General features: G+C 42.2%; 1 protein-coding gene across 2 annotated transcripts; it reads left to right on the top strand.

The window, feature by feature from the left end:
- Positions 1-376: 376 nt before the first annotated feature.
- Osi20 (DUF1676 domain-containing protein Osi20) lies at positions 377-13,119 on the top strand. Of its 2 annotated transcripts, none has more exons than XM_065220869.1 (2): positions 377-1,077; positions 12,262-13,119. In XM_065220869.1, exons 1-2 carry the CDS (start codon positions 681-683, stop codon positions 12,747-12,749), a joined length of 885 nt encoding a protein of 294 aa, XP_065076941.1. In that variant the 5' UTR covers positions 377-680; the 3' UTR covers positions 12,750-13,119. The 2 variants fall into 2 exon arrangements, with proteins under 2 accessions (XP_065076941.1, XP_065076933.1); XM_065220861.1 differs by having other exon boundaries at positions 379-1,077; positions 12,220-13,119.
- Positions 13,120-27,007: the final 13,888 nt, after the last annotated feature.

The following is a 27,007-nucleotide window of genomic DNA, read 5'->3' as shown; positions in this document are numbered from 1 at the left end:
TAACTCGGCAAAGCTGAAACTTTCCTCACCCACCCAGCCGGGAGAAAGTGATTCTTGCAAATGCGGCCGAAATTCTTCCGTACCATAAGCGCACCATACATAACTAACTCATCGCCATTGATCACCGCGAGGACCATGAATGCAAGCGAGTACGGGGACGGACGGGGAGGACCATCGCAATCGCAACAGGAATACTAATCAGCCTAATAAAATGGTACATTAGCGTTCAGCTGAGCCACACACACAGGCAGGTGAAAGAAAGACTCGGCCAGAGTGCGAAAAATGAGTACACTCCAAGCGATACGATTGCAGCCCGACGCCGACGCAACTAACTCGATCGAACAAAAGCTTGACCAAAAACGGCCCATCGCGCTTATTTGGTGTTTCGCTTTTCCGTGGTCCGGTAGTGTCACCCGGGGACGGACTGCTTTTGGACGGATCCGCGGGTCACTTTTCCAACGGCTTCGTTCGGGAGTGAGCGGTGGTATAAAATACTCGCACAGTCGCAAATACACTATCATTAGCTTGCTGTCATTTGTTTAATCAACACGCACTGAATTAATTGCGTTCGAATCCGACTTCGAGTAGCTGCTTCGGTCCTCCGGCGCACTGGTCTGCAAGACGAACAGAAGAACAAGAATCGGGGGTGGAAAGTGAGTGCAAAAGTGAAAAGTGCGAAGATGAAATCGGTCACGTGTCTAGTGGTGCTGAGTGCCGCCCTGTTCGGTGCGGTGTCGTGTGCATCGATCGCCTCGAACCTCGTGGTAGATGCCACGCCAAGGATCGCCACCAGCGAGCAGCTGCTGTCGTCGATCGTGAACGAGTGCTTCTCGGATGATTCGGTGATGAACTGCCTCAAGGGCAAGGTGCTGATCTACCTGGACGGAGTGCTGGGACTGCGGGAGGAGCAGGCCCGTGCCTTCGAGGAACAGAACGTCGACAAGGTGATCTTCGACCGGGTGGCCCGGGTGCTTGCCACGCACGAGTTCAAGGTGCAACTGCCGGAGGATTCCGTCGTGACCTACCGTGCCGATAAGGGTGTTAGCTTTGATGTCGTTCCAGCGGGACTTGCCACCGGTGGGTATTAGGACGCGTGTGTCGAAGTGGTTGAGGTGTGATTTGAGACGGAAGTGAATGTATTCGAAACGGACTAATGGCTGCATGTGTGGATGGTCTGAAATGCATGTGGAATAGAGCATCCAGCTGGGAGTAACCTTGCGGGAGAATAATAATATTTAGCGAGTGCTTGAAATGGTAAAGCATTTCAGTGAAATCATGTCAAGATCGTTTCATCAGTCAATAGTAATGAAAGTTTCATTCGTGCCAAGAACTTTTTGTCGAAATCCTGGACTAAGCAAAACATTAAAATCCCTATCTATGGAAAATATTGAAAAATTAGTCACTTTCATATAAGGCCGATGAAATCGACTCAAATTTAAGTTGTTTTTCACTCAAAATTGGAAAAATCGTAGGTTACTGAGTAAAATGTCTCACCCTTTTCTAAAAAAAATCTGCTCGCATTTGAGGAAACTCGACGAAAATTTTACTCAGTCTAGGAGTATACTTATAGACTGAGTGAAACATTTCTAGATTTTCCTCTTATACGAAAAGATTTTCCTGGAAATTCGAAGAAAATACGTTTTAAACTACGTTTTTGCGAATTGGAGTGAACGAAAGTCAAATTATTGTAAATTTCTTTGAAATGTGATGCCTCACTCTGGAAGTTCTAGGGATTGTGCTGGAAGTCTTCTGAATATGGCCAAGTACAGTCCTCTAAACATGCGATTGACACCCTTAGAAGTTTTTCAGCCCAAATGTAATTTTTTTTTATAATAACCATCTCGTTTTACCACGAAAACCTTCTAGCGAAGACAACATATCAAGAAGACTGGCCACTCTCACGAATATTCTCGTGCTTTCTTATTTAAAGGCCGAGAGCTAACAACATTCCCGCCTTCTACCACGCACAAATGAAAGCAATGAACGGATTTTCATAGTGAAGTTGCCAAGAGCAGCGCTACTGAATTGGGCATATAACACCTAGTAAAGATGTCCCTCTGTATCTTGATTTGTAATCTTCATGGATCAAGCATTAATTATGTCACTGTAAATAGTGCATTTTTTTTTCTTATACCTAAAGCATTGCTTGTAACAAAATTTATATCCCTCCTACCCTTTTAGAGCGTGATATAATATATGCATCATCCCTGCGCATAGGAAATCCTCAAACTCATTGAGTTTCCTCCACTCATTCTTTAAGCTCACAGGGGTTAACCTGTAAGTAATTTAAAAATGTCATGGTAGCCTGAAGATTTTATTTGGAAACTCTCGGTGTAACCCCATAAACTTATGTAAGTAAATTCTAACTTTAATGTAAGTAAATTTCTAACGTTTTTCTTAAAAGCTCTTACTTTTAATAAACGCAACCAAATAAGCCCAACACTGTACCAATAATTGATAAATTTAGGATGATTCAGCAGCCAGAAATTCAGAAACGTATCCCTTTAAATTCTGCTTTTAAAGCTGTTTTTTTTTTCTAAAATGTATGGACATCTGTACGCTCAATTTTGAGATACACTGTATGTCAAAAAACTAAAGAGAAGAATAGCGCTGCCGACACATCTTTTGCTCCTAACAGAGAAAAACTGTCAAAGCGAGAAAAAGCTATGAAGTTTGACAGTTTCGTCCCCGGATTGTTTCCTCTTCTTGACAAAGGGAACGCAAGCGCTTTGCTTTGTATATAGTTTATTAACTCTATTGCATATGCTATTTACTAGAAATTCTCAGAGGAAGAGATAGGCGGATCACCAAAATACAATTTGGCAGCAGGGATTTGTTACTAAATTATCTTGCATCCCTTGCTAGAAGCCAGCATTTCACATGACTTTTATTTTTGATTCGATTTACGTGCAAAATAATAATTGATTGCATCGCAATATTTTGCACATTTCTTGGTGCCATTAATTAACCAACTAAGAACAATTAATCAATAGAGTTAGAATATTGTTTTTGATTCCAAAAACTAGTTGAATTTGAGAAGCACACGAAACATAAAGGTGATTGAATTTCTGTTCGATAGCAATACTCTCAAATTTATTCTAGTAAGAATAAGAAATCCTCGGACAAATTCTAATGGGAATGTTCATTTGGCTCAAAATTTTCTCTTTGCCCATCTCTCCCTCTGAGTATTTCTACTATTGACCAGGTTCATGCCAAATGACCTCGACTCGACCTTCTCCGATTTCCTTGAAACCTTGCATAATTGTTTGTTATGAGCAATGATTAATATTTTTTTTCGAAATTTCAACCATTTTGAATTTTTCAAAATGGCATCTTTTGAATATTAAGAAAATGTATCACGGAAACGGCACTTCCGGAGAACTTTGAGATTTGGGCTTAATTACTTTTGTTAAAAAAAAAAAACACATCTATCGCCGATTTATCATAAATTGAAACTCAATCTCGCGAACACACCATTTCAAATGATAGAGGAATCATTTCTCTACCTGTTTGTGTCGTTAATTTTTTAGATTGAGCTTTAATTGGCGAGAAATCAGCGATTGTCGTGTTTGTTTACAAAAGCAATTACGCTCTAATCTCAAAGTTCTCCGGACTTCTGATCGAAATAACGTCTGAGACGAAGTCGAAGAGATTAATATTTTTCTGTGAAAAAAAATACAAACAAATTTAAAGAGTAATTTCAAGAAAAAAAAATAAAGCTTAAATATATCAAAATGTCGTTGCTCGATTTTTGAAATTGAAAATTTATTGAATATATTGTCATCACTTCAAGTGTTGATTTGTGGGTCCAATAAACTTAAACAGGACATCCATTAGACCTACACTTGACGTTTTTGTTTATCATCACTCTAGATGCTCTCAGAACATGTCCTGGAACAGACACTCGCGAACCTGAAATGAGCCAAGCTTAGCATCCCAAGCAACATTTCTGGTTTTATTATGGTCTTCAAGTCCATTCTGAGCCTTGTAAACCTCTTCAAAGCCATAATAAATCCGAAAATTTTACTTGGGATTTCTCTGAGAAGTAGAATCCCTCCTCACAAATCATTCCATCGAGACTTACTTAGCTTGTGAGCGAAAGGGCATAAAAAAAGAGATTGGATAGTTGCCACTCTCAATTTGGGTGAATTTTGAGATTCATCCCTTGGCCAAAATAGTCATCCGGAGCCATTCAAATAGCACCGCACGTCAAATCATCCTCTCGCGTAAGTTCGCTCTTCCTTTTTTGCTGAGCTATTGTTTACGTCTTCCTTATTGGTACCACCACTCACTTCAGGAGAGGGCTATTTAAAGTCACAGGGCAATAGTATTTGCTAACCTCCTGTGAGTTTGAGGAACTTCACCAAACCTGTCCTTGGATATTAACTTTAAGCCTCTAGATTGGATTTGGAAGTCCGTAAAACTAATTTTGCTATTGAAGAATCCCCTTCAGCTACGTTAATTGGAACTCTTCAGCTTTTCTTCAACCGGAGACAACGTATCAAGAAGACTGGCAACTCTCGCGTTATCTTATAAGACCGCTATGAGACAGGCACAATCGTGTCATCTGCCGTTCAAAAGTAAATAATTCAATCGATTTGTTGCAAACATTACAATCTCTAAAGAAAGGTTTGTGAATTTGTTGCTTCCACCTTCGCTCAAGCGCAGCACTACTGTATCTGTCGCTTGAATTCAGACAAAGTTGCCAGTCTTCTTGATATGTTGTCTTTGCTTTTACCTTGATAAACATCTGAATTTATCATGGAGATACTTCTACTGTGTTACCTGACTTATAACGAATATACGTTGTATACGAGTACCCCGAATACAATGTATAGTTCGTCTAATTTTACATTGCAAATGCTATGCAAAATTAGACGAGTCATACGTTGTATTCGGGGTACTCGTATACAACGTATATTCGTTATAAGTCAGGTAACACAGTAGCGAAGACTGACCACTCTCGTGGTTTACCATACAAACGTCAAAAGATCCTTGCCAAAACTTGCCATCTACCGGTCAAAGATAAAATCTCCGAACGACTTTGATAGCGAAGATGCCAACCAAAAACAAAAAGAGATTTCCGTCACATTCACTCACTTTTTTAGCATGCTATACACTCTAGCATTATAGTATCCATTAATGAGTGCAATTTCACCCAATTTGAAGTATAGTAGGTTAACCCATTAAATGAGTAACGTTTACCCACTAATGGGTGACAATTAATCATTTATGGGTATTAGATACTCATTAATGGGTTTTTGTACCCATTAAATGGGTTAACCAACTTTACTTCAAAATGGGTGAAATTGTGCCCATTAATGGGTACTTTCCAGTTACAGTGTAGCAATTTCTAATAGCGCTGAGTAACCTGCGCTTTTAGAAATGTGAGTGAATTTTTGAATAAGTGAATAAATGTGACTCAGTCCATGAGTTACGTATTCTGTCCGTGAATGAGCATGCATGCTTTCCTCAAACACAGCAGCGCTTCTGTACACGCTATTTCTTAACTAACTAAGTTTGAGTAGGATCTCATATTGGCCAAAACTTACTCATTTTTGAGTAGGTTAATCAAAAATGAGTAAATTGAGGTCGATGTCCTCCATTTGTTAACTTGTTACTCCCAACCTACATATTATGAAAAAAACCACGTAAATTTCAGTGTCCTGAGACCAACACATACAAGCAGCCCTTATAGAGATTGCTGACGTTTATCGTACACACACTACGTCACATATACGTATACGCTAAATGTGTTCATCAGGAAAAAAAAAACTTCATAGCGGAAAATTTTCCTGCTGAAAAGAAATCACTGACACAATCACTCTTTAGCTGAGTACTGCGGACTCACTCAATGTGCTTGTCACTTGGGAGCCAATGTGAACTGTCAAACGGGAGCCAAACAATCAGAAGCATCAAATGCAGTTACTGTTCTTATCCATCGTCAACCATTGTAATCTCATAAAAATTTTCCATACTTTTTCATAATATATTCTCAAGTTTAAGCTCAAAGCCAAAAACCAGCAGCTCAGAGATGAAAGTATATAAACCAGGATAGTTTTTACGCCTCAGCTGCTTTTGCAATTGCAGTATAACATACTGTGGTGAAAATGCATTTAAACAAACTTTGATAGAGTCATGGGGGCTCGAGCCCTCCTGGCTCAGAGCTTTTGGCGGGAATCAACTGAGAACGAGCAAAACAGTTTTTAACTTTAGAAAATTTTCAAGCAAGTTTCCATTGGCTTGCAAATTAATATCGAACGACTCCGCAGTACCCAGCTCTTTGGCAATCTCTTTGACATAAGAATCAGTTAAAAGTAATTATGAAATCAATTCAACCAAACGCACTTTTCGTCTTGTTGCGTATGTGTCGGTTTCGGAACACTTTATTTAACAGTAGCTTAACATTTGATCGATATGATCCTAATCAAATTTGGGTAGTTATGAAATAGCGTGATTGGCGCCCCATAGACTCATACAAGTTCGACTCGAATATTCGAAGGTGATTTCTTTTCACTTCCATTGTAGATGTCTTGAAAATAAATATTCAATCACAAATAGTAGCACCAACATCGGATAGAAAAACCAGTCCCCGATTGGTTATTATGAGTTCATTGAGTGAGTTGTTCTTTGCGAGAAACTGACGATGGATGTTAAAAAATAGAGGTCGACCTGTACTGGGAATCCTCAAACCCTGTTATTGATGATTCTTGAACTCACTCTAGGAGCACTTTGGACTTATTCTAGAAGTAATTTGGAAATATTTTGGAAACCTACGATCATTTATCTAAAAAGTCAAGCTGAACAATACATTAGGTCCTAAGTAACATTGATCGATTCTTGTACTGAACCGTTTCTTGTCGTGTTTGTCGTATAAAATGCTAGGTAATAGCTTATTTCTCGATGAACATTTCAAATGGTCCTATCTGCTTTGATCGATTCTCTTCATCGACTTTCTCTTTCGTCAATAACTCAGCTGCAAAACCTTTCCCTGTTGTATTTGACGTTTTGGACGCTAGATAAGAACCTCCTTTATCAAACTATGTGGTAGAATTAGCGCGAAATCTGTTTGCATAGCAGTGGTTATGAAAAGAGAAAGTCGATGAAGAGAATCGATCAAAGCAGATAGGACCATTTGAAATGTTCATCGAGATTTCATCGATCTGTGGGCTGAAATTAGCTGGGAATGTATTAACATGGCCGTGAGAATGCAAAGAGAAAGTCGACGAAGAGAATCTGTCGATGTTACTTAGGACTTAATGTTTTGTTAAGCTTGAAGTCTTCCAGCGAAGAAACTATGTCAAGCTGGCCTCTCTCACACTTTCTTCAAAGAATGCTTATTAATACTCCGAACATGATGCCTCCGGTAAAATGTGTAACGTTTGTGGCGATGCTTTAAAAATCATTGCTCAGCAATTTATCGATACATTTTAAATCTTTTGATATCGAAGTTTCAAATGGCGCCAATGGATTTGACATCCATTAATAATTGGCTGAGCTATTGTTTAAACATTTTTTTACCGTTACACATTTTACCAGAGGCATCGTGTTTGGAGTGTTAAGACAGAAACAATTTGCCATCTACCGTTAAAATTTACAAGCTCCAAACGGATTGAGATAGCAAAGATGCCAACTTCAACAGTGAGATTTACATATTTATTCATTGTTATATGTATTCCTCAAGCACTGTACTACCAACCGGTGGAACGATGTTAAATTGGTTCAGACTGGACTAGCCTATCGCTTCCAAGTACTTTGATGAACATAACCCATTCTAGTCGAAATTCTAGTACTACACTATGTTTGTTTTGATTCGCTATGAAAGTTTGACAGATAAAATGAGGGGCTCGTGGATTTTCCTATGTTTCGAGGGGTGCATCGATTAGCTTGTGACGGAAGACAGTACCAGAGCTGAGCCAAAAAGTTGAGCACGTTTCTTCGAGACCTTCTAGTCTTAGAGTTACTTCTATGGTATTACTAAACTAAAGCCCTCAGCACTTTTCCTGGAAGACCAATGAACTTATCTCAACATTCTTTTCAAATTCTTCTACACAGAAAAAAATCTGAATTTTACTGGTGATGTAAACATTCATGCATGCAAACATTCATGCATGTAAACGACGGTTGCATACAATTCAGGGAATATCTCAGGACATGTCTCAAAAATTTAAGTATCATAGCATCATAGTAACAAAAAATTACACTACTATTTCGAACGGTGTAGACTTCATTCAGGAATTTTAGCAGTCCTCTAGACTTATACAGAAATCCTTCCGGATCTATACTGGAACATCTCTGACCTTACCCTGCACGTTATGGATGCTTATCTTTGAAATTCACTGATCTGAAAATATCATCATGACTGTATCGTTATACTTTTATCCAGTGATAGGTTTATCAGAATGTTAAATTTTAAACTACTGTTGAACAATCCATAAGAAAATCCGGCTTCTCCAGGAATTTTCTTACGACATCATAGGAAGTTTTTACCTACCTCTACCAGAAGATTCCTTCTAACCTCGCCCGGAAGTTTCTCCTATCTATCGTGGAATCCAAATTTCTCCGGATCTTCTTCAGAAATTTGGACTTCTCCGCGAATTTCTACCAACTTTCCCATAGGCAATTATCCCGGATTTTGACGTAGGACTACGTACACTTTGTGAAAACCAAAAATGGAACATGTAACAATATTTTGAAAGATTTTGAAAGTTAATAACTCAACAGCCCCTGAACCAATTTCATACGCAGAAATATTCATACGCATTTATTAAAGTTAAGACATTATAATTTTTAATAATGTCACTATTGAAAATTGCACGAATGTGCAACTGTTGCTATGATAATAAAAATTATCACCGAAAGCGATTTCGCTAACACAGATTTCAAAGTTGAATTCCATCCGGTCTCACCAAACGGTGTGTATTCAATCACCGCGTGGTGAGCGGTGGTGTTCTCCAGTACACAACGAAAGGCTGCCTGCAAGCAGCAAGCTGCAGCTCACATGACCATCCATAGCAGGAGAAAGAAGAGGCACAGCTATTGATCGGAATCAGTAGCTCTTCGTGAGTCACTGTGGGGCCATCTATGTCAAGTGCGTCATACTAAAGAGAGAACCCCGCTCAAATTCCTATTCCTACACAAAACACAAGCTCCTGCTGTAGTTAGCAAATAAGATTTATTGTCACCATTGCGTACAAGGGCTGTCCTTTGTAATTTTTTCCGAAGTTTCCTCCGGCATCTCCCAAAATTCATTCTCGCATCGCCTGTGAGTAACTGTCGTTAGACTTCCTTGCGGTTTCTTCCAAAAGATACTTATGACCTTTGCACAATGGTCCTAGCCCGAATTAAGGAAGATATAAATATTTGTGCCTAAGCCATTAGTTTTAGGGAATTGCTGATTTGGAGAAAGTTTTATTTTTAGTTCTTTAACTATTTTGCTTGTATTACTTCTGCGTGAAGTTAACGATTTACATAGTTGAAGATGCTAATTTCACATAACAGACTAAAGTGGTCATTTTTATACGATAGATGAGGAGATGGAAGCATAGAATTGATAGTTCCGTTAGAGTACGGCAGTGTGAAAATTGTATATAGAGAGAAGAAAATAATATGACCAGTTTAAGTCTTTTTTTTCAAGCTTAGCATGTTCAACTATCTAATTTAGTTATTAAAAATAAACGGGTCTCATAAGAGATAGACAATTCGTTTCTTTAGCAAATGACTAGCTCTACAACTTTACGCAACATTGCGCTGGTCTTCTATGTTCATTCAGCTAACTAGGGCTTCGGAACCATTGTGCAGTGGTTCCAGTATTCCAAATTAATCAGAAAAATTCAGAATTTGCGCTGAAAGGGAAGGTTTTTAGAAAAATCTTGAAATCTATAGTAATTATGCAATAACAGATTTTAGAAATAGTTTAGTTGGAGGCGAACCAGCCCAAGGCTGAAAGCCTCCCTAATAAAGTTAAATAATAATAATAATATAGTTGTTTATTGAGTTTCCATGCACAACTATAGGAACCTAACGCTTCTAACGTACCGCAACAATACCCCAAGCTCCTCCCCTGATCCTATCCTTCGAAAATGTACCCTTCTAACCTCGAGTAAGCCGCGAGTAATCGGCCCAACTCCTACTAGACATAGAATTAAGTGAATTTTGTTACACACAGTGAACAATGAATTATCGGCTCCGTAAAGCTAACGCAATTGAGCCTTCCAAATAAACGAACTAGATAAAAAAAAACGTACCGCAACTATAGGAGCGTTTCCCCTAGCACGAATTTCAGTTGTTCCTGAAATCTCATGCTGTTTACATTATGTTGACTACTTTTTAGTACAGTTTTAGTACACTAGCACCAGCACACCAGCACAAGTGTAAATAATCCATAAGAAGGCATTCAAAAAAATTGAGACCAACCAACAATATAGACAGAACGCTTGCAACGGCTACCTTAATAAACTACCTTTGCAATATATTTAGCTTGATCGGAACGGTGGAAGGAAAAAACAAATAAAATTATTTGCAAGCTTTTTTGCAACAAACGTGGTTGATGACATAAAACAAAAATTCCCCATTTACTTATGTGTATTCTTTCCTAGGTTGTGAAGAAGTTTACAAACTATTTTATCTTTTTCCTTTTTCCGTTTCGATCAAGCTGTATTGCAGAGAAATTTTTGGCATCACTTTGTCATTTTGAGATATTTTTGATTCTCTGTCAATATGCATTTCTAACTTGCAGATTAATTTTGTATCGAGTTCTCCTAGGTTTATTTTCGATTTCCTTTGGAAGATTTTCCAGACTCTCCCCGGAAGTATTTTCCAACAAAATGTTTTGGTTTCCGACCTCCCAGGATGTTGTAACCGACATCGAACGGAAGTTTATTTTCGCTTACATTGGAAGATTTTTCCGAAATATTCTGTAACTGTCTTCCGAATATCTCCAGAAGCCTTTCCACCTGTTCCGGAAGTTTCACCAGTTCACCAGAAGTTCATTCTGTCATCTCTCGAAAGTTCTTTCAATTTACCATGAAAGTTTTTCGTAACTCGGTTGACGATTTTCCAAGATTATCAGTCATTTAGCGATTAAATTCGGTTATCTTCCCGAAACGTTGCAAACGCGTTGGTAGTAGAGACGATAAACCGGGTTTGATTGCCGAGAAAATACTCTTCCAGATTGCCAACAATTCGAAAGCAATTCAACAGCGGCTCGGTTCATTATACCTACTTATAGCGGATAATTTCTACTGGTTTCCATTGGATGTTTCTCTCGCTTTGCTTCCTCTTCTTCTTATTCGCATTGCGTGCTCTCAACTAAGTGTTCTAAATGCACTTTCACAGTTATTAATTGAGAGCTTTCGATGCCAATACCAATGCATGAATTTGTATATTGTGTGGCAAGCACAATGCTACTCTGTGCCCAGGGAAGTCGAGAAAATGTCCAACCCAAGACTCCCTCGACCGGACCGGGAATCGAACCCGCTGCCTTCGGCTTGGTAATACCGTGCCTTTACTAACTAGGCTATGAACCCCGATTTGTTTCCTGTTTCCCTGAATATTTCTCCCAGCTTCCAGTATATGCTTCTTCAAATTACAAAGGGGGTTTCTTTCAACTTCCTTCGGAAAAATAAATCTAATTTTCATAAAATTGTTTTCCATGTGGAATGACCTATTTCTTAATAGTAAGACATTATACTAACCATGACTTTTCTAAAATATATTGTCGATTCTTGGGAACCGGTAAATGTGTTTTTTTAATAAATGTCCCTGGAACCTTCTCCCGGGATGTTCCAGTTAGGAAATACTTATCGAGAGCATTGCTACTCAGTACGGAAAACAAGATCAACGCTAAACAAATCAAGGAAAAAAATAAAATAAAAACGAACGTTATTTTAAGTCTGCTCAAAAAGAATTCAATTCAATCAACTCTACATATAATAACATGGAAATTTGCATGCTATTGAATTTTACCAACCAACAAAATATATTACCTCACTGGTGAATTCAAACAATCAGCAATAGATTCCTGGTTGAAACAACAAATATTATCCAAGCATCCAAACTGATATTACATATCAGAATCATTCCAAATATCGAACCACCACTCATCATACCCAAAACCAAATCAAAAAGTATATCAAAATCCATCTAACTTACTAATCCGCAACCCTCTCATATTCCTCTTTCTTTGCGCATCGCCATGCACTTCACCACCACCCCCAGAATCGCGTGGTCATTTACTGAAGAAGAAACTCCTGCTTCCAGTGCTGCTGCTGCTGAAGCTGAAGATGAAGGCCCTGATGCCAATCGTCGTCGCCCTGATCGGCCTCAAGGCCATGAAGGCCCTGATTCTGTCCAAGCTGGCCATCACCATGGTGCTCGGATTCCTCGTCGCCCAGCTGGTTAAGAAATCCGGCCTCGGAATGCCCATGATGTCGATGATGCCGATGATGCCCCCGACGGCCGAGTACAGTGCCCCCGCTCCAGCCACCACCGAGTCCAGCTACAGCGCACCCAGCTGGGAGTCGCAATCCGGTGGACCATACTCTCGCGTCTGGGAACCATCCACCTCGTCCTCGTCGCACAACTTGGCCTACAGCTCCTACTACCCGAGCTCCAGTGGATCCAGCGGATCCAGCAACTCCGGCTCGTACAGTGCCACCGCTTACAACTCGGGATCCTCATCCAGCTCGTCGCCTTCATCCTCATCGTCCTCTTCCAGCTCGTCGTCGAACTCGGCTCACGCCTACTAAAACCCCCACCAAAAATGTACCAAAAAAAAAGAAAACCAACCATCTTCTTTAAGTAGTCAATTGAACAAATGTACAGATAATACTCAAGCCAAAAATTGAACAAAAAAAAAGGAAACTTTTCTAGGAGGAAAAATGCAAAACAAATCTCAACGACATCCTATCAACCAATCACGGTATTGTTAACCTTGCCGATTGGAATCGCCCAATCGAAGCCGAGGGATGACTGCGTACCGTTAATGCGAAACAAAACAACAACACAAAAAGAAGACAAATCTCGTTAATGTTATTTATTTATTTTCGTTACATGTGCTCACGCTATTTATTTGTCTCGTCAAAGAGTGTATTTAATAAACGAACTATTTCAAACGAACTTTCACAAACAGGAGCTGATTGATGTCCGAAAAAAAATCCTGCTCAGTTCTAACGTTCTTAAAATTAACTATCCGTTACTCGATATTATTTGGGTCGGAATTCTTCTCTACTTGATGGAAGTACAGACTGCCCAAGTAACCAACAAGCCCGCTAATTTGCCTTTTTTTTTGCAATATAAGACTAATATGCGGCTAATATAAAGCTTACACACTAAGATTTTTTCGCCGAGATGGGCACCACCGAGCAGCTCGGCATTTTATTTTGCTGGATCTCAGTGAAAAACTTGCCGAGATTCAGCTAACAAACGGGAAGTTTGCTAACAAACATATTTTTTGCTGAATTTCCAGCAAAATAAAATGCCGAGCTGCTCGGTGGTGCCCATCTCGGCAAAAAAATCTAAGTGTGTAGCATGCCCTATGTTATAAACCGCCAGCCTGTCGAGCTTTCCGTTTACAACATGGGTGATTTAAGCGCCACTCCCAAAAGGAGACCACTCAGCAGATTGCAGGTTTGCCCGGCCTGAGACCTTCCTGAGGATTAGGCCGATGTTTCCCGAATACGGGGAGAATGCTGACTGGCTGCGGGAAAGATTCGCCCAAGAAGATTTCCCGCGAAGTCCCTAAAAAATACAGGTGCACAAGAACAACAATTCGTCCAGAACAGAAGTCACGTGAGCGGGGTTTTCATCACGGGCCTAACCAGAACGATCTATCGTACCAACTGTTAAGATTCGAGAGACGCCAGAGATCAGAATCGGGCTGATCATCCCAGTAAACTACCGAAGACGTTAAAACCTGAGAGTTTTTCCTAGTACGCTATCATAAGAAAACCAGGTAATTGGGTGTTCAACGGTATTTATTAAGAGGAACATAACAATTGTTGCCCTTTACCTAAGCCCATCTCGACACCAAAGCTCCACTCGAATAAAACAAGCTTTTCCGATCGGTACATTCGTTTTTGTATTGTTTGCTCTCTACATGTCTGCTTGCCTAGGCCTTCATCTTCCCTTCCCTTTCCTCTCCTCTTTCCTATCCTTCCCAGACGTGTGTTCAGCGTGTGTCCTCCTAACCATTCCTGTTCTTCGGGTGCTTCGGGTTTTCACTGGTTAACCCATTCAGTGAGACTCTCACGGACTTTCGTTCGGTCTCATGCGCATGGACGATACAACGAGAAATGGGTTACATGCATGTACTCACGATTGACTATACCTAGGGTTTATGTCGCTGCAGCTTGATGAGGAGACGGCGGCGCGCGGTACCGAAGCCGCGTACGCACTACTTCGGCCCAGAAACTATCGCGGATGCGATCATACGATGCTGATTGGTCTCACTCACCGGAAGCGCGGGCTTACGCGGGAACGCGGCACATCCCAAGTAACAATTTCGGTTTTATGAGGGTTCTGTAGATCATGATTTGGACTTGTAGAATGCTATAAAACCTCGATAAAACCTGCAATGTTACTTGGGATGCGTTCGTTCGTCCGTACCCACGACCACGTGTTGCGTTTGTTGTTCGGTGTTCCGACAGATACCGATGACGGTTTCGTTTGGCCTGCCTGTCCAGATCGCGTAGATTAATTGACGTAACCTCTTCCGACCACGTGTGCCTCGGAGATACTCCGCAGTCGACAGGTGGGGTTAAAAGTGGTTTCTCACGAAAGGTGGTGTGTCGGCAAATGGCCTTCGCTGCCACGAACCTATGGGGATAACACACGCGCACGCTAGTAAGTCGACCTATTTTGTAGTCTAGGAATTACTACCTTTACCTCATGAACTTCTGGATCCCCACACTTTGCCGCCCACTGCACTGCACAAGCTAGAGTTTGCCTAACTTGTCTCTAAAGGAAAGGGAAATGTTTTAACAATCCTACTAGGGATTCTCATGTCGTTAACTACCTGTTTAAACACACCACGACACGATAAGAAAACTGACCACTCTTGCCTCTTCCACGAGTCGATTCGAATTGAACGATTCAAGCTAGGACATTCCTCAGTTAGCCGCTAGTATAGAACTTTGCCCCGGAATCGTGGAATTGAACGAAGTCCAATTTCACGAACGCCAAAATTCTCGCAATTGTGCACCTGATTGTTAGGGTTTCGCTGCATCTCTTTCTAATGAGCTGTTCAAGCATCCAGGCAATTTCTCTCCGAAATTCAGGGGGAGGGCGCAAAGCCGAACGGAAAAAAGGTCAACGCATTTTAAATGGAAATTTGGCGGGTCGATGTCCGCTTCTCGACGCGGTCGCGTCGGTACGCTCAACAGGCAGTTACATTTTATTTTGCGCTTGCATCTGAACGCAGGGAACTCATTTTGTATGACAAGTGTAACTCAACATGAGTGGATATTCTTTGGCGGTGAACAAATTTATGAATTTAATTGAAAAAACGAAACTTCATGCAATTTGATTAAATGAGTATATTGTATAAATATGAATTCTGAACTATCTAAATAAATAACTATCTATATGGAAAGCGTCCTTGTTACAATGTTAGCCCTATATCAGCCTCATATTGCAAAAAGACGAATTAGCGGGCTTGTTGGTAACTTCGGTATCTCTATATTTTGTCCTAATGAGCAATTCCATGCCAAATGATGAATAGGATTAACTCGACCGTCTCCGATTTACATAAAACTTTGCGTAATTTTTTGCTACGGGCAATGATTCACATGTTTGCTTAAATTCGGCTATTATGGATCATGTTAAATTTTCAGAATGGCGTGCATGTAATGCATGTTTCAATATGGTGAAAAAATAACTGAACTGATTTTTTGGATAGTTTTTTTCAAAAATCATATCTTTTATGTCCATTATTTCTCTATCTTGACCTTTTATGCAATAGGTGACATTCATTGTCCCCTAAAACATATAAAAAAATATTGCAACAATCCGTTTTGAAGGAAAATGATTTATAAGTATACATTTTAACATAAAATAAAAATAGTGAAATTTCTTAAGGGTTCATTTTTTTTCAAATAGTTCCAAATGTTCCCTACAATGTTGTCTAAGCTACCAAACCGATTGGACAAACATTACTCGAGTAACAGTTTTTTGAAGATAAGCTAAACAATTTCCTATAGGCCCTTTTCAAAGGATTAAGGATCGATTTAAAATGGTGATCTGAAGATACAAAATGACATTTTTGGTAATGAGGAACGTTTCTGAACATTTTCAGCCAATTAAAAAAATACGAAAATTAATGGATTTGCGAATTAGTCGGAAATCGCTCAGCCTGTGAATATAAAGGGAAACGAAAAGAAAATATTAATTTTCTTGTCACAAATTCACACTTTTCTCAACATCTACTATGTTTGAGATTAAGATTGGGAAACTCACGCAGAACACATATGCCACTTACCTTGCCAATCAGGCTAAGGCATTGTTGTCCTCTGCTGTCCGAAGAAGTCGTCTCCGCCTCTTCTGCTCGGTCCATGGCCACACTTCGTCAGCCTCGTAGTCTGCAAAGGGTTCGCAGGTCACCTTCTACTTGATCGATCCACCTTGCCCGCTCCGCGCCTCTTCTTTTTGTTCCTGTTGGGTCACTTTCGAGAACTATTTTCACTGGGTAGTCATCTGGCATTCTTACGAACTGCCCAGCTTACCATAGTCGCCAATTTTTTGCAATGTGGACGATGGATGGTTCTCCCAGCAGCTGGTGCAATTCGTGGTTCATTCGCCTCCTCCACGTTCCGTCATCCATCTGCACTCCACCGTAGATGGTACGCAACACCTTCCGTTCGAGAACACCAAGGTCGAGGTCTCGTGGCCGTATAGGACTACCGGTCTAATCATATCTTCTAGATATTTAGTCAACTTCGTGCGGTGGCGAATTTTATTCAACCGGAGCGTCCTCCGGAGTCCAAAGTAGACATGATTCCCTGCCATAATGCGTCTTTGAGTTTCTCTGCTGGTATCATTTTCGGCGGTCACCAGTGAGCCCAAATACACGAGCTCAACGACCACCTCGAATTCGCCACCGTCAATCTGAACTCGGGGTGGGAGGCTAACATTATCTTCCCTAGAACCTCTTCCTCTCTTGTATTTTGTCTTCGATGCGTTGATGGCAAGTCCAATCCGCCTAGCTTCAGCCATCGGTTTGCTGTACGTTACCGCTATCGTCTCAAATTTCCGTGCCATGATGTTGATGTCATCGGCGAGGCCAAGAAGCTGGATGGACTTCCTCAAGATCGTGCCTCTCATGTCTAGTTTATCCGGAAATCCGTACTCGTGCATAATCTGCCATAGCTGATCTCGTTCGATTGTTTCGTATGCGGATTTGAAATCGATAAACCAATGATGTATGGGCACGTTGTATTCGCGCCATTTCTGCAGAAACTCCCGAATTGCGAAAGTTTGGTCCGTGGTAGCGCGGGCTCCCATGAATCCCGCCTGGTATTGCCCCACGAACTCTCTTTCAAATGGTGACAGGCGGCGGCATAGAATTTGGCAGAGTACCTTGTAGGCGGCGCTCAGCAGTGTGATCGCGCGGTATGCAGCAATCCAATTTGTCGCCCTTGTTTGTAGATTGGGCATACGACACCTTCCATCCACTCATCCGGTAATATCTCCTCCTCCCAAATCTTGGCAATTACCCAGTGCAGTGCTCTAGCCAGTGCTTCACCACCTTTTATTAGCTCACTTGGTAGTTGATCTACACCAGTTGCTTTTTTGTTCTTCAGCCGACCGATCTCCTCCTCAACTTCTTGAAGATCAGGTCTGTTGCCGTGCCACCCTCGTTTTCTGCCACATCTCCGTTGAGGTGCTGATTCCACCTCTCAATCACCTCACACTCGTTCGTGAGACAGTTACCGTCCAAATACTTGCACATATCAGCTTGCGGCACGTAGCCTTTGCGTGAACTATTTAGCTTCTCGTAGAATTTCCGTGGGTCGTATACGTGGTACAGATTTTCCATCGCCTCACGATCTCGGTCTTCCTGCTGACGCTTCTTCCTTCGGAAAACAAAGTTTTGTCTATGCCGCGCTTGTCTGTATCGCTCCACATTCAATCTTGTGCGGTGTTGCAGCATTCTCGCCCGTGCTGCATTCTTCTCCTCTACTAACAGTTTGCATTCGCAGACAAACCCGTCATTTCTTCGGTCCGGGATCACTGTAACTAGTGCCGCAGCAGCAGTACTTTCTAAAACGGAACGGATGACCCACCAGCCATCTTCAAGAGAAGCTGCGCCGTGCTGCTCTTCTGTGGGAAGTGCATCTTCCAGCTGCTGCGCGTAATCCTGGGCAACTCCGGCGTCCCGTAATTGCTCAATGTTGGGTCGCGGCTTTCGACTTCGACGGGTGTTATGCACCGTCGATAGTTATGACCGCATGCATACTACAACTAGGTAGTGGTCCGAATCTATGTTCACACTGCGTTACGTGCGGACGTTGATATTATAAGAATTTCCCGTCGATTAGAACGTGATCGATTTGGTTTTCTGCGTGTTGATCAGGTGATCTCCAGGTGACTTTGTGGATATCTTTGAGGGGGAAAAAGGTACTTCGAACTACCATTCCTCGAGAGGCTGCTAAGTTCACGCATCGTTGGCCGTTGTCGTTCGATACGGTATGCAGGCTGTTTGGCCCGATTGCCGGTCTGTACTATGTCTCCTGTCCTACCTGAGCGTTCATGTCGCCGATGACGATTTCGATGTCCCGTTGCGAACAGCCATCGTACATCTGCTCCAGCTGCGCATAGAACGCTTCTTTCTCGTCGTAGGGTCTCCCTTCGTATGGACAGTGCACGTTGATGATGCTGTGGTTGAAAAAACGGCCCTTAATCCTCAACTTGCACATCCTCGCGTTGATCGACTGCCAACCAATCACGCGTTGGCGCATCTTATCTGGTAGAAAGTCCCGTCCCGTCCCGTCTGTCCCGTCCAGCAAAGTTCCTGCACAGCTACGACTTTGAAATTGCGTGGTTGAAGTTCGTCATAGATTAACCTATCGCAGCCCGGGAAGCCGAGCGATTTGCAGCTCCATGTTCCGAGTTTCCAATCGTAGTCCTTATTTCGTCGCGTAGGTCTGTGCCGATTGTTCCGATCCATATTTCTTTCTTCGGTATTTGTAACTTTCTCATTTGGTTAGGTGGCGTGCCAACATGCTGCACCGACACCGGGTGCTTTATTAAAGAAGCTCAGGGCCGTGCATACATGAGTAGGCTGCCACGGAACCACACCGAGCGGTGTTTTTACAAGTCTGATGCTGATTAACCAAAATTGATGTAATCTGATCAAGTTTGTGTCGGAAATTGATGCGTAAATGTGAATCAGCACCAAACAACTGTTTACATTGTGCTAATAGCTATGGGTTTGCGAACAACAGGCTCACTAGCACATGAATCAGCACAAGTGTAAACACTTCATAAGCGACAAACAATTTGACTCCATTTCACGGTTCAAGTAGGTTGGAGTTCTCATCTTCGCCTTCGCCTATGCTTATGCTTTACAGTGGATAACAACACATCTTCTACACGATAATTTGAGGCTACTCAGTGACAGGGTAGATCGCACCCATGTTTTGCACGCTGTATGGAGTGGTAAAAAAAAAATTAGTGAACTGGTTGTGTTCCGATGAGTGGAATCTACCCAGATTCTGGATAAATGGCTCTGATATCAATTTAATTATGGCGTGCTTTGAATTTGTGAGCAGGCGATTTTTGCGCAGTGAGTCTAACATTTATTTTAGAAGTGAAGCAGTGAACATGTTTTGCTACGGAAGCTTGCTTTGCAATTAATAGTCAAATTTAACTCAGCAACTTAGTTACATTCATTGGCCGTGAGGGCGCTCGCCTTTGTGCAGGTTGCGCCTGATGGGTATGCATCACTTTGACAGTGATTGATCTCTCGATATAGTCGATACATGTTTCGATATAATGACCGCGATCGAAAATCAACACATTGCACACATAGCATCGGCTACCTTTAAATTTGTTACTTATGATGAAAAGTTTTGGATTTGTTGGTCGAGAATAATTCCAACTTAAATGATTTTTTGGACCGAAACGAATCGTTCTCGCTGCATCCGGCTTGGAAACACTGTGCTTTAACTGCCAGGAAGTGGAAGTATTCCGTCAATCATGCCCTTAATTTTGTGTACACGGCGAATGAGAACGAGCCAAATTTGAGTTTAGATCACTCATAATCGCCAAAAGTGCAGGAACTCAGCGATGAGTTAATTGGCCTTATGTTTTCCCAGGTTTTTCCAGGATTTTCCAGGGAAAAATTCCCGAATTTGAGAAAAGTAAAGATTGGATTCACTCAGTCTATTGGTACTACTCCGAGACTGAATAAAATTTTCGTCAATTTCCTCATTTTCCGGCAGATTTTTTAGGTTTTCCACAGGAAACCATGAGACAAATTTTACTCATCGCTGAGTTCCTGCACTTTTGGCGATTATGAGTGAACTAAACTCAAATTTGAGTCGTTCTCATTCGCCGTGTATACATCTGTGCGGATTTGCTAGCAATAGTGTACTAGCACTGTGCAAAAAAGTAACCAGCATAATGTAGACAGGACATCAGCGTCTACCAGCATGAGATTTCCGGAGCAACTGAAATTCATGCTAGTTTGCTAGTACACTAGCGCTAGCAAATCCGCACAGATGTAAACATCCTATAAGAAAAAGATTATCGGAACCAGTGCTAACATGCAAAATGTTCATGAACCGAGGATGATAGGGAATAGAACTTCATTGTAATAATTTTTTTGGTTTGCGTGCAGTTTTGTAAATAATGTTAACGATGGAATTGATATGAGTGCTCTTGAATTCAATTTGAATGGTGAAGTAGAATAACTGTATTACTATTTTTTTTATTTGCAATAATTGATTTTTTTTGCATTAATATCAAAAACAGTTGTGATAAAAAGCATTTAAAAAACTACAAGGGACAACCCTATGAGGTTGTACGCAATGGTGACGAAGAACTATAATAAATCTTATTTGTTAACTGCAGCAGGAGCTTGTGATTTGGGTAGGAATTTGCATTTGAGGGGGGTTCTCTCTGTTTATACTATTTAGTATGACGCGCTTGACTTGATAGCCCACAGCAACTCACGAAGAGCTACTGATTCCAATCAATAGCGGTGCGGTTTCTTCCTCCTTCTATGGATGCTAATGTGGGATGCAGCTCGCTGCTTGCGGGGAGTCTTTCGTTGTGTACTGGAGAACACTACCACTCACCACGAGGTGATTGGATAAAAACCGTTTGGTGAGACCGAATGGAATTCCTGTGTTAGGGAAATCGCTTTTCACAGGCAATCGGTGCTCAAAGCAACACTTGCACATTTGTGCAATTTTCAATAGTGACATTTTGAAAAATGATAAAGTCTTAAATTTAACAGATGCGTAGAAATATATCAATTTTTACAAAGTTTACCCCCATATAGAAAGGACAGGCGTAGTCCTACGTCAAAATTAAAATAGAGGAAATGGTGAAATGCTTTGAGTGTATTGGTTTATTTCCTTTTAATTCCGTTATAATTGCTTATCTTTTGACTGGTAGGCGTATTTCGTCAACTACTTCTTCTTCTTCTTCTTCGCATTTCAAGCTTATTGCATATCGCATATTAGCTTATGGCGTGCTCTCAACTTAGTGTAGACCGGACCGGGAATCGAACCCAACCACCTCCAGCATGGTCTTGCTTTGTAGCTGCGCCTTTACCGACTGAGCTAAGGGAGGCTGTCAACTACTTGCCGTCAAATACTCAACACCACTGACGAATCCATCTTTTATCTACGAGTTATATACTAACAATTAGCAGGTATCCATTGCCATGTTACAATTTACCTAAACAGGTACCTAAATTTAGGGGCATGCTACGATGTGTGATTTTAGGTAGCATGGTTTGATCTCTATTATGGGGTGTTTACACTTATGCTATTTCTCTAGCGCTAATGAGCTAGCTGCTAGCATAATGTAAACAGGGCTTCAGCGTCTACCAGCATGAAATTTAAGGAGCAACTGAAATTCGTGCTGGTTGACGAGTACACTAGCGCGAGTAAATCCGCACATATGTAAACACCCCATTAAGCAATGGAGGAGGAAAGGAAACGGATACTCGAGACTTGAGTGCTTGGCACTGATGAAGTCTGCAAGTAGTAGACAAAATACGCGTATCTTTCAAAAGATAAGCAATTATACCGGAATTAAAAGGAAATAAACCAACACACTCAAAGCTCTTCATAAAGGGATTCCACTAAGAGGTTCGACAAATTTAAAAGAGTAAATAATGGTTTCGGCACCCATTGACTGTTTTCGGCAGCACAAATTTATACGGTATTGTCACTGTATTTCCCCACAAAAACACTTCGCTGAATGTATTCAAAGGATTCCTTAAACTTCAATCTTCAATCTGATAAAGTTTGAAACACACGCACCACAAAATGCTGCTAATTTCGAGCTGTCGATAGTAGAACAGCAGATGAACAAGTAGATCAAATGGAGAGGTTGCCGAAAAAAAAGAGGCTGCCTTGAATAGCTACTCTCACCTGAGTAGGTTGGAGCGTTGCAGACGTGTTTTTAAACAGTTTTGGACAATTCTATCGATTGGAATGGATAGAACAGCAGGCAGCAGCTGAATGTAAACAACCAAACATGGTAGCAGCACCGGTGGTGTAGTGGTAAGCGTGACTGTCGCTCACTCCGAAGGGCTTGGGTTCAATCCCAGTCGGCGCCGTCGGAGTTTTCTGAGGCATAAAATCTCTGATCACTGATCTCTGATGAAGGGAAGTAAAGCCGTTACTTACTTACTTAACGATCCTGCGCACCTCCAGGGGTGCAAAGGGCCTTTGTGAAAGATTTCCATCCTGGGCGATTACTAGCTTTGGCCTTGACCTGTGCCCGATCAACGTTCTTAATTTCACTGTTTAGGCTCCGCCACCACGAGCCTCTGAATCTGCCTCTGCTGCGATGTCCTGCTGGATTCCAGTCCAGTGATTACTTGCAGATTTCGTTTCCGCTCCGTCGTAGTGTGTGGCCGACCCACCTCCACTTCCGTTCACGAATTTCTGGCTTCTGATGGCACAAACGATGAAGCTCGGAATTTGAGATCCAGTTGTGGGACCACCACCCTAATAAAAATAACCATAAAAGAGAGCTTAACGACGTGTTCAGGGTATCATCCAAACCATTTGTGGGATAGTTTACCCATCCGATATACAGTCCTTTTTTTCCTTTATTTAACGTCGGTCTCTGTTCCGCAATCTAGTGCCAATCACAGACGGACATCGATTGCCATCCATTGACGGCAATCGAATGTGCAGGAAGGCAGCTTTCACACCTGCGTAGGATATCGCACCCATTCAAACACACATGGGCCGGGACCAACGGCTTTACTTCCCTTCCGAAGGAAGACGTGACCAGAGATTTTTATGCCTCAGAAAAATCCCACCGACCTCGGCTGGGGATTGCTCCCAGACCAATCGGGGTGTTAGAAAGCAGTCACGCTTACCACTACACCACCGGCGCCGGCAGGGGATACAGTCTGTCGAGTTAAAAATTCGGGTTTTAGTGCATCTACTGATCTGATGCGCTCTCCATATATTCCGCAAACAGGCAAAAGCAGCCTTCGCTTTCCTAATCCGTGCACCTATATCGCTCTTGGTGCCATCGTCCGACGCTATCTGGCTGCCAAGATATTGGAAGCTTTCGACTTTCTCTACACAGCAAAAAAATAATTTTGATATCACATCAAAGTGGATGCACTACAATCATGTCGAAAATTTCATGTAATTTTGATGACCACATAAATAAACAAATGCAGTAAAAGCAGCGTAATGTCAGTTCATGCATTGTATTAATGATAATTTTGTCCTTTTTAGCAAGTAAAATTACACCATATTTTCGACATGATTGTAGTGCATCCACTTTGACGTGATATCAAAATTATTTTTTGCTGTGTACTGCTTGCCCAGCTACCGTGAAATTGGAACGGTTTTCCGTGTTGACATCCAACGATTTGGTCTTGTTGACGTTGATGGATAGACCTATTTCAGAGGAGCGTTCCACAAGGTCGTCGAGCTTACTCTGCATGTCAGAGCGCCGTTGTGCTAATAACGCAACATCATCAGCCAAATCGAAGTCCATGGTAATAGGCTGCCACAGCAACCCTCGGTTCGGTACACGGTCAACGGCTCCAACCATGATCCCGTCGATTACGATGAGGAACAGCAGCGGTGATAATAGACATCCTTGCCTCACACCCGCGATTACCCGAATCGGGTCAGACAAAGCTCCGTTGTGCAACACTCTGCATGAGAAAGCCTCGTACTGCGTTTCGATGAGGTTGACGATCTTATCAGGGACTCCCTTGCGTTTCAGAGCGCCCCACAAGTGTTCGTGGTTTAGTCGGTCGAAAGCTTTTTCGTAGTCAATGAATACCAAGTACAGGGACTCTTGGAACTCATTGACCTGCTCCAACCATATGCGAAGCGTGACAATATGGTCCACACAGAATCTTCCAGCATGGAATCCTGCCTGCTGTCGTCGGAGAGACGCGTCGATCTTCTACTGTATCCGATTGAGGATAACTTTACACAGAACAAACATGATGCCTCGCCAGTTGTCGCATACAGTTGGATCCCCCTTCTTGGGGACTTTCACCAAGACGCCCTGCATCCAGTCGGCCGAAAAAGTCGCGGTGTCCCAGATATTGACGAATAGTTGATGCAACATTTGCGAGGATAGCATGGGGTCAGCTTTGAGCATCTCTGCTGATATGCGATCGACCCCCGGGGCTTTGTTGGACTTCATTCTTTGGATGGCTGCTTCTATCTTCTGGAATGATGGAGCTTCAGTGTGGACGAGAGTAACGCGCCTCACGCTTGGCGGATCATGCCGAGATGTTGAGGATTGTTTGACCGTTCTTGGCTCCTCGGGTCCTTGCTCGCTCTATCGAGGCTTTTGCTTCTCTCCGCTCCTCGATCTTCCTCCAGGTTTCATCTGTGATCCACTCCTTCCTCTGAGTGCGCAGCTCACCCAGGTTGTTCTCACTTGTTTCAATAAAGGCATTCTTGATGCTCGTGCACTGTTCTTCTACGCTGCCACCTCCCGGAATATTAGTTGCGCGAGCCTCGAGTTTTTCGACGAACGATCTCTTCACTGCTGGGTCTTCCAGCCGGCGTGTGTTGAATCGCCACCCGAATCTCACCGACCAGCGCTGCGTTTATTTCGAACATCAAGAAGGCTCCGTCTCCATTTTCGGCTGATGCAGATGTGGTCGATTTGGTTCTCTGTATATCCATCACGGCAGACCCATGTGACTTTATGCACTGGGCGATGGGGAAAGAGCGAACCCCCGATCACCATGTCGTTGTTGCCATAAAACTCTGCAAGCAGCTGGCCGTTCTCGCTCATATCTCCGAGACCATGGCGTCCCATAATGCGCTCTGTTAGGTTTAGATCACTTTGAAGCTAAACAATTTAAATTCAAATTGGAATCCATCTTCAATGCATCCTTTGGCGTCAGAAACGCAGTGCATTGATTAGAATGAAAACGCACTCCAACAGTTGTCATTCTCTCGCTATTGTGTAGCTCGTTTCATTTGTTCCGTTATCACTCTATCAGTTTTTTCTTCTTCCAAAATTGCCACATGAGCGGACCGTCACCATCACCCATAGCTAGAAAAGTTATTCGACAGTGAAATAAAGTAATTAGTTTTAAAAGTGAATAAATCGGTTTTTTTGGTAAAGTAACCACGCCGTATCAGTTAAGTGCAAACCCGTGATTCATCCCCGTACAAAACATTTGGTGCCGTGACCAGGATCACGAGTGTTGGAAACTGTGCGCTTCATTGTACGACGCTTGGACCTAACCCTATCACTCATCGGGAAGTCTTCCCAAGGATTGCAGTACCGTATACAAATTACAAGGCCTGTTTTTGGACAGGTATATGTGAGTATCTGTCCATTCTTTCCCATCCCCACTGTACAGTGCTTCCTGGGTCGTTTTTTGGATCGATTTCAGACCTTTTCTGATATTTCTGCTGCTGTGTGGCATGAGGTTTCTACAACTGGATTGGATACCCACCCGCTTCGTGTACCGTTCCTGATTGTAAAGTCATTACAATTCTCGGATGATAATACCACCTACCTGTGCGGAAGTACGTTTGTTACCCTAAGAAGAAGGATTATCGCCGAATCGTAACCAGCAATAGCGTGCAGCCTGCACCTTGTATTGCTAGTGCTCCAAGCGCCCCAAACGCCCCCTGCCATCCATCCACGGAAGTAGTTCGATTTGTATCGGAGGTTCCAGTTTAATTATAAAACAAGGCCTGTCTTTGGACGGGCACAGGTGAGTGTCTGTCCAAACCTTTCCAACCCTCCTTTCGGTACTTCCTGGGTCTTTCGATCATTCCAGCCATACATCGGAAGTGATCAAACCCACATCATGTCGGAGGCGAAAATGAAGCAGAAGGAGCTGAAGCGACGAAACATCATGGATTCGATAAACCGCATCGACGAGTTCCTGAACAATTTCAACTCCGAACGAGACTCTAAGGAGGTAGCGATACGATTGAGCAGACTGGATATGCTGATAGAAACTTTCGAGGCAATACAAGGTGAATATGAAGCATTCGATGATTCCGACAAATTTGTGGGTTCAAGGTGGAAGAACAATACTATCGGGTTAAAGGTGGTTTAATTTGCTTGGTCCCTCCCTCCACGCCAGTAGCAGTTGAACCAGCACCGGCAGTTCCCGCAATTTCCCATTTGAGTGGCGTAAAGCTTCCGATGATTTCTCTGCCGCAGTTTGATGGAGATTTAACGAGTGGTTAACGTTTCACGATTCGTTCAATTCGTTAATACACTCATCGGCAGAAATCCCAAGCATACAAAAGTTCCAATACCTTCGGTCAGTTTTGAAAGGTGATGCACTCAAGCTGATTGA

Source organism: Ochlerotatus camptorhynchus, unplaced genomic scaffold (genome assembly GCF_037179485.1).
Source record: "Ochlerotatus camptorhynchus isolate MF236.1 unplaced genomic scaffold, CSIRO-AGI_Acam_v1.1 ptg000011l, whole genome shotgun sequence".
NCBI classification, from domain to species: Eukaryota; Metazoa; Arthropoda; class Insecta; order Diptera; family Culicidae; genus Ochlerotatus; species Ochlerotatus camptorhynchus.
The sequence above is the reverse complement of the archived record's forward strand: the minus strand, read 5'-3'. Positions and strand labels throughout refer to the sequence as shown.

Bases quoted from the DNA above. Each gene is read 5' to 3' on its own strand.
- Osi20 (XM_065220861.1), top strand. From the start codon at position 681: ATGAAATCGGTCACGTGTCTAGTGGTGCTGAGTGCCGCCCTGTTCGGT. The intron at 1,078-12,219 runs GTGGGTATTAGG...CACCACCCCCAG, and splicing joins TCCAGCGGGACTTGCCACCG to AATCGCGTGGTCATTTACTG.